The sequence below is a fragment of the Prosopis cineraria genome, unplaced genomic scaffold, assembly GCF_029017545.1.
Source record: "Prosopis cineraria cultivar Desert tree isolate PC_DT_omini unplaced genomic scaffold, ASM2901754v1 PC13, whole genome shotgun sequence".
Taxonomy (NCBI): domain Eukaryota; kingdom Viridiplantae; phylum Streptophyta; class Magnoliopsida; order Fabales; family Fabaceae; genus Prosopis; species Prosopis cineraria.
In genome coordinates this window covers 4,668,734-4,677,582 of record NW_026555344.1, presented here as the reverse complement: position 1 = coordinate 4,677,582, position 8,849 = coordinate 4,668,734, and the positions used below count along the sequence as shown (strand labels likewise).

At 31.2% G+C, this 8,849-nt stretch overlaps 1 protein-coding gene across 1 annotated transcript; it reads left to right on the top strand.

Moving 5' to 3' along the window:
* The first annotated feature begins 7,549 nt into the window (after positions 1-7,549).
* Positions 7,550-8,532, top strand: LOC129290939 (chitinase 2-like). Its single transcript, XM_054928001.1, has 2 exons — positions 7,550-7,741; positions 7,783-8,532. The coding sequence occupies exons 1-2, from the start codon at positions 7,550-7,552 to the stop codon at positions 8,344-8,346; spliced, it is 756 nt and encodes a 251-aa protein (XP_054783976.1). The 3' UTR covers positions 8,347-8,532.
* Positions 8,533-8,849: the final 317 nt, after the last annotated feature.

Below are 8,849 nucleotides of genomic sequence, written 5' to 3'. Positions count from 1 at the left end.
AAATAATTAGAATATAAAAAAACATATTTTTAATTATTTTAAGAAGTTATTTTAAGTAGTGTATGAAAATAATTTAATGTGCTATATGAGAGAGTATGTTTTAAAGAGATGGGATATATAAAGATATTATAAAATTTTACGATAATATAATAATAAATTATTTTTATAAATTAAAATTAAAAAAGATATCATAAAATTTAAAAATAATTAATTAATAATAAATTTATTATTATCATAATTAAATATAAAATAATGCTTGAATTTTATAAAATCCCTACGCTATTTAAAAATTATTTATTTTTTAATTTTAAATAAATCGCCCCTTATACTGTAAAAAAATAAATCATTAACACGGTAAGCAGGGGACGAATCTAGAAGCCATCATGTGGGGCCAAAATAGAAAATTCATCTAAAACTGGGGCACTACAGCTCTACAAGTCTACAAATTGATTTCAACATTTCATACAAATAAAAATAAATATATTTAAAAAGGAGACTTCGTAGCATGGCTGGCACCAGTGGTGAGAAAAGTCATTTAAGATGTAGAGGTGATAGATATGAGGAAAATAAATTTAACTATCCATGCATGCATCAACTGTAATAAAATATATTTTAAGTAGAATCACATTCAGCTTCCTCCCAAAAAAATTTACCACCAACAACAAGTTTCATTTGAGAAAAAGCAAGCTATATTTCTATTTTAATAATAATTCATTTCGCATTGATCCTTATCTGTAATTAATTTTCTTAAAAGAAGTTAGATGATTTTTTATATATTTGATATTATGTTATATGCATCAGCTTATTGATAGGTAAGTCTAAAAGAATAGAAGTAAGTAAAGAAGCCTCTATGAAAAATTAAATGTAATTATTTTCGTTTGCTAGCAAGGAATTAAGATTGGAGGAGTGGAAGTAAAAATAACATATATATTGTTCGGTATTGGTATAATGGATTTGACTCCTCGTATAATCTAATTTCATCAAAATTGATGAAACTGATCACTTCCACCTTCATGCCCATAAGACGACCCATCTCCTCCCCAACTTTCTTAGTAAAAAATACCCCACGTACAAACTGAACATGCTTTAAAATCTCATTATTATCTCAATTTCTCTTTCTCTTTCACTTCTAGTATTATTTCAGTCACAAGCTCTTCCATACTACCAAAACATCAGGACATTAGAAGCTGCGGGCAAGTTGATTAGGTTGTGCACTGAGCGAAATGAGCTAACAATTGGTAATGTGTTTGTGGTAAATTATACATTATTTTTTCACGACTTCCTCTAGTCTTTCTTTTTAAAAAAGAAATTTAATTTGAAAGTCAAGAGCATGAAATTTTTTAGAAAAAATATAACTATTAGTCCCTATATTTTTAACGTATTTGGTATTATTTCTTATATTTTTATTTTGTTTTTCCAAGTCCCTTAAGTTTCATGTGTGTTTGCAACTTTAATCCTTATTATCACTGACAGAATTAAATCTTTGATGTATACATAACTGTGTTTAATTTTGTTTGCAAGCTGATAAAATTATGATGAGTTAGACACTGTATGATCAAAATTACTCTACTTGTCTGCCATATCTGTGTGTTTTCTTCCTTTTGAAGTTTAATTAAATGCATGCACGTTTAAGGATTCTGATTTAGTGTCCCGCTTTTTCATTTTTTTTTTATACAACTCATTATACTTTTAAATAAGTTAATACAAAAAGCAACATATTTTGTGTACACATTAGTTATTATTTAAGTCTTTATTTTCAAATTTAAAAATAGAGACTAATAAATAAAATAAATAAAATAATAATAATACAAAAATAATATCAGGTGTCGTTTCCATCTCAGGAAACGCCATCTAAGGTTATTTGAAAAAAATTAAACATTTATAATTTTACATTTTCAGTTTTAAAATTTTATGATATATTAATAATAATTTGATACTGATACTAATAGTAATATTTTAATAATAATCATTATATTTCTTCATTTTATTATATTTATATTTTTAATATTTTTTAGTTAAATGTAATCCAAAATTTTTCATTTTTAATCAATAGAAATAGTTGTATCAATAATAAAATAATAATAATAATTAAATTATAATAACTATAATATGTAAAATTATTTTTATAATATTATCATAATAAGTAGGTGGTGTTTCTAGTTGAAATGCCACCTAATTGTTCAGTAACAACAAGTCATAGCATTTTATGAAAGAAATACCACATATCTTGTTATTTTAAATTTGAAATAAAAAATAATGGACAAGAAGGTGTTTCAACTTTCATTTTAACAACATTTTATTTTAATTGTTACAAAATATATGCTATTAAATCTCATTTTTGTAATAGTGTGTTAAAGGACTTGAAACAACAAAATAAAAGTGTAAGCACTAGTACCAAAACATACTAAAAAGAATAGGAAGCAAAAATTATATTTTCTCATTTTTTATATTTAAAAATTGCCTGAAAGTGGGGCACTACAATTGATTTCAACATTTCTTACAAATAAAATAAATATATTTATAAAGAAGACTTTGTAGCATATGGCACCAACCGTGAGAAAAGTCATGTCAGATGTAGACGTGACAGGCATATAAGGAAAATAAATTTAATTACTATTTCTCTGCATACATGCAACAAGTCTATAATAAATGTATTTTATATCATGTATCACTGTATAAGCGTATTGATAAGTCAAAGAAGGGAAGTAATAATCTCGTTTGGTAGCAAGGAATTGGAATTGGAAAACTATAATTAGTATAGTGGATCTGAATTCTGATTTCATCAAAATTGGTAAAACTGATCACTTTCACATTTGTACCCATGGAACCCACTTTTTCTCTTGGAATATTTTTTAAAATTTTATTTTCACCTCGCTTTCTCTGCCGCTTTCACTTGCAGTCATTCAAATAATCAAAAACTCTTGCATATTACCAAACAAACAGGAATAAAGAGCAGCAGGCAAGTTGATCAGGTTATGCACGGAGGGAACAATTACTAATGAGCTAACAATTAGCGGTAATGTTATTATTATTTTTAAATTAAAATCTCAATTAATTAACAAATGTATATAATGTAAAGTCACTTAGAAATAATTAAAAAATACAAATGATTTCAACATTTCTTACAGAAAAAAAAACTAATGTGGGAACACCTCTATCAACAGGAGAGGAATTTCTGCCAAAAAAACTAAAAGTAAATTAAAGTAGATAATTAATTAGAGGAAGTGGATTTTATAAAACAAACTTCCCAAAATTGTAAAATAGCTCTCATAACTATAATTATTAAGAATGAAGGGTTAACACGATAAGCAAGGAATGAATGGATTGAATTTGGTGACTGTACCAGTATCATCTGAACCATTAAAATTTAAATCAATGGTTATGAATTTATACTCTATTTGATATTAATGAATGAGTGAATTTATTTGAATCGATGATCTGGGTTTCAACAGTTCAAATGGTACATGCACGTAATTTGTGGACTAAATATAGTCACTAAATCCACATCTGGGATCGAATCTTGAGGCCATCATGTGGGGCCAAAATAGAAAATTTAGGAAAAATTTCAATAAAGACACCTCGATCATAGTTAATAAATAAGAGAATCCAAAAATTTTGAAATTTCACTATAATTTAAGGACACTATAGTGCAATTAAAATGTTGAGAGAAATTACTTGACTGTCCCTATTGAAAGATATTTGTCTATCCATTATTTTAAGTTGTTCATTTACATTTATATTATTATTCATTGCCCTATTGTTTGTTGTTTGTTCATTACTTTTAATTAATAATGCAACTTTTTTCACAACTTAATATATTAACAACTATTATTAATATGATGACAACACTTGAAATAAAATCAACTGAAAGTAATAGGCAAATAACAAATAGTAGGACAATGAAAAGTTAATGTAAGGTAATGAACAACAGACAATGGAGAAACGAACAATTTGTGTTTGCATCACCCAGGTATGTTTTGTAGAGAGGATTAATTTTGTCATTTTCCTTAACATTTTAATTTCACTTTAGTGCCCTTGGAGTACAATGAAGTTTCGGAGTTTTTGAGGTTTTCCTTTTTATTAACTACAATCAAAAGTCTTCATTGAAATTTTCCTGAAAATGGCACTACAAGTCTACAAATTGATTTCAACATTTCGTACAAATAAATGTATTTATAAAGAAGACTTCGTGGCATGGCACCAACGGTGAGAAAAGTCATGTAAGATATAGAGGTGATAGGTACAAGAAAAATAAGTTTAATTACTGTTTCTATTCATGCCTGCAACAAGTTTGTAATAAAATACATTTCATATTATGAATATGTATTAGCATATATAGCGTAATATAGGATAAAATAAAATAGATTTAATTTAGCATATTAGGATTATTCAATAGGGATATTTAAATAAGGATATGATCCATTAGATTAGCTTTGATTATTTATTTTATTATTATTTTATATATCAATATTTAATATTCTATTTAGATTTAGGATTTGAGATTTAAATTTAAATTATTATTTTATTATTTTTATATCTTTATAAATAGAGTTAGGTTTTTTTATATTCAGTTTTTTGAATATTATTGAATAAGAATTTTTGAGAGTTTTAACTTTCTCCCTCCTTCTTTTTTTCTTCCTCTTCTTTATCTTCCCTCTCACCTTCTCGTGTTATATCAATTTGGTACACCAAGCTAGGTTCTCATTACACTTTTGTTGCTAATCTTAAAAGTACAACTTTTTTAATTAAATTCAGATGTCCAAATAAGGTATAACAAACTCACTATTTAATGTTACTGACTAAAATGTCTTCTTCTCCTTCCACAAGTTTGTTCACTGTTGGATCTTTGAGGTTTGCAATTTCTTCATATGTTTTTTTGCAATTTCTTCATGTGTTTGCAGGCATTTTGAATAATTTTTTATTTTTTATTGATTTGAATTTTTATATTCCTAAAAAAGAGAAAGAAAAGAGAGAAAAGGAAAAAGAAAGAAGAAAAGAAAAAAATTGTTATGATGCTTAGTTGCCAATATAAGCTAAAACATATACATACATTTGGACACACATTTAGATTATTGGTGTGAATATGCTGATCTACCACAATATGCTCAATGGTACACATGTAATGAATATCAACAACGTATGTCTATTCATCGCAAGATACTTATCGACAAAGAGCTATTGGTATGGTTATAAAGAGCAACAATATCAGTATACAAGTCATCAACAATATGAGCATACTTATTGTGACAATTATGAGCATCGCTATCTCTAGTTTAAGTATGCTAATCATAAGTGATATGAGTATAAAAACTAATATCAGCATGAGTACATTGAGAAATGATAATATAAGTATTTTAATAGCCATCAACATGATTATGTTTATCAATACGAGGATGGTACCCATTGTCATTATGAATAAGCTGACTTTCAAGAGGAAATAGACCAAATTATAGTTAAACTGGGTTGCTTTCAGCTAGAACAGAATTGTTATTTTGACAAGTTTACAAGGGATTATGGTGAAGTTAAGAAGGCAACATATGAGATTAAGAGGATGGTTGATGAAATAAGGAAATAAATGGAAGAACAAGCATCAAACAAATCAACAATGGCAGAAGCTCTTTCCTTGCTAGTAGAAGATTATCTAAACAATGATCAAGTTGTCCACTATACATTAGAACAAGTGATTCTTTCTCAAATTGTTCCTAGCAAGGATCAATCTTATCACGCTACAACTATTCCGTATCTGCAAGTTACATCTCCCAAGGTTACTTCGTTACTTAATAGTCAAATTCAACAATACTTTGTCTATTGAAAGGTTTTTCAGACATTCTACATGATCAAACTATTCACTCTTGCTGGAGTTTATTCTTTTCTACCTAATTTGTTGGAAGGGATTCCCCGATACTTACCTATATCAAATTGCTTTTTCTTGCAAAAGCTTGCTTTTTCAATATCTCATTTGTTGGAAAGGGTCTCCAAATTCAAGCACTCCATTGAAATTTATCTCGCTCTTCTGTTCGAAATTTGTGCCTTAACTTTAACTCGTCAAGAGCCGAGTTCTTCAAGCGTGGGAGCAATGGTGTAATATGAGATAAAATATAATTAGGTTTAATTTAAGATATTATGATTATTTAATAGGGATTTTAAATAAAGATATTGAACCATTATATTAGCTTTAATTATTTTTTATTGTTATCTTATATATTAGTATCTTTAATATTTGATTTAGATTTAGAATTTTATATTATTTTTAGATCTTTATAAATAAAGTTAGATTTTTTATTTATATTCAGTTTTTGAGTATTATTGAATAAGAGTTTGAGAATTTCGGTCTTCTCCCTCCTTGTTTCTCTCCTTCCTCTTCTTTATCTTCCCTCTCCCCTTCCTATTTTACATTAGTATATCGTTAGGTAAGTCTAAAAAGAACAGAAGTTAAAGTAAATTAAAGAGGCCTCTATCAAAATTTAAATGTAATTATATCGTTCGTTAGCAAGAAATTATTGGAATTGGAGAAGTGGAAGCGTAAGGGGAAAAAAAAAGGATTGTTTGGTATTGGTGTAATGGATTTGACTTCTCATATAAGCTAGTTTCATCAAAATTGGTGAAATTAATCACTTCCACCGCGTTCATACCCATGGAATGATGGAAGTCACTTACTTCCTCACTTTCTTAATAAAAAAAAAAAAAAAAGCGCCCCAGTACAAATCGAACATGTTTTGAAATCTCCTTTTTCATCTCAATTTCTCTTCCTCGAAATTTTGTCTAAAAGTGGGCACCAAAGTTATATTTTTTTCCGTTTTTTACATTTAAAATTTGTCTAAAAGTGGGGCACTACAATAGATTTCAACATTTCTTACAAATAAAAATAAATATATTTATAAAGAAGACTTCGTAGCATGGCACCAACGGGACAAAAAAAAGTCATGTAAGATGTATAATTAAGGAAAATAAATGTAATTACTATTTATACGCATGCATGCAACAAGTCTGTAATAAATAAAATATATTTTATATATTACGTATCAGCATATTGATAGGGAAGTCTAAAAGAATAGAAGATACTTCAGTAAAGAGGCCCGTTATAAAAAAGATTAAATGTAACCACTACACTGGCTTGTTTAGTAGCTAGCATGTAATTGGGACTAGAGAAGCAGAAGCAGAAGTGAAATTAAAAAAAATAAATTACTTGGTAAAATAGATCTCACTTCTCCATAGAATCTGGTTACATTAACATAGGTGAAATTCAAATAAATGAAAAATTACTAGTTTTTAATTTATCATTGCCTAATGAAACCCCCCCCCCTCTAGGAGCTTAATTATGATTGTGAGGCCCGTGAGGGAGGGTGACCAAGCGTGCCAGCTGTTTCGTCTTTGACTACACATGCGTCAGAAGTAAATCGGCGCCAGATAACGCGAGAGGGGATGACGCAGGGAGCAGTGACGTCGACACAACCTGGCGTCGTGCCTGTTCCATGCATATTATATATGAGGGCGAGAAGGAAGTTGAGCAACACAACAAAAGCTAACCGAGAACCCAAAATCGATCACAATGGTGAATCCCAGGTTTCGGGTTTATGCCAGCAGTTACGAGCAATTCAAGTCTCTGGGTCATCCCAATTACAAGACGGTGCCCGAAAATGAAGTCCTCGAAGGCCACGTGGCCCTGGCCTTCGCCAGAGACTACGACAGTCGTGGGAAATCCACGCATGGAGATTTCCGTCCCTATTTCAAAATCACCGACGTCACTCCCGAAGACATCCGCCGATTCAAAAACAACAATAGCAAGGTCAAGTTCTTCCTCAGCATCGGAGGCCGGAGCCAGAAGTATCCCTCTCTCTCACCATCGATGACGTTGACAACGCCGCCGCCTCCCTCAAAAAGATCATCCACAACTACCATTTCGACGGCATCGACGTTTACTACCAACACATCCATCCTCAAGTCCAGCCCGAGCAGTTTAGGGAGGTTCTGACGCAGCTCATTACGCGGCTCACGAGCGAATTCCACAATCTTGAGGTTTCCATCACCGTGCCTCCTCCTCTCCATGACAACTACTACAAGCCTCTGTTCGATGATTGCCAGGAAAAAATCCACCACGTGATTTACCAGACCCACTCCGCGGCTGAGAAGGATCGTGTTTCCACTGTTCACCAGCTCGCGCTCAAATTCAAAGGCCTCCTGTATCCCGTGGACAAGCTCTTTGCTGGCTATAGCATCCGCGACACCGACTGGATTGTTGTCCCGTTGCCCGTCTTCCGTGTGGCCGTTCATAAGCTCCTCTCCGACGGCCTCGTTTCTGGGCTCTCCGACTGGGCTGCCATCTGCTGTGACGACCCGGAGAAGTGATCCGCCACACGCCGACCATGGCTTTGCTCGTGGCTCATACGTATACACACTACTAAATAAAGTATGCAGCGCACCACCCCTGTGGTCCTGTGCCTGCTTTTTCTGTATTTATGTCCATGTTTGATGTTTTGCACAAGTTTCCTTGGCTTCCGTCTCGCGTGTACGTGCATGTTATTTTTGCTTTGTATCTTTGCATGGGTTGTATTAATAAAGTATCCAGTTGTGATTGCTCGTTACTGCTCCTCCGTACGTTCTTTTTCCTCGGCCTCTAATTATCACCTTCAAGCTTCAATTAATAATTCTCCATTTTTTTGGTTGCAGAACTGTGAGTTTAGCTTATTAATAAATTTTAATCCCGACGCTTTATCTCTTGCCAAGTAGCCCACTTATTCCAAACCTGTTAATTTCCAACATGAACCCGAGTTTTTTTAATCTCTTTCTTTTGGTAAAAATGTTTTATGTCCTTCGCCCCTTTAACATGTATTTCAACCAGCCTGATTTCG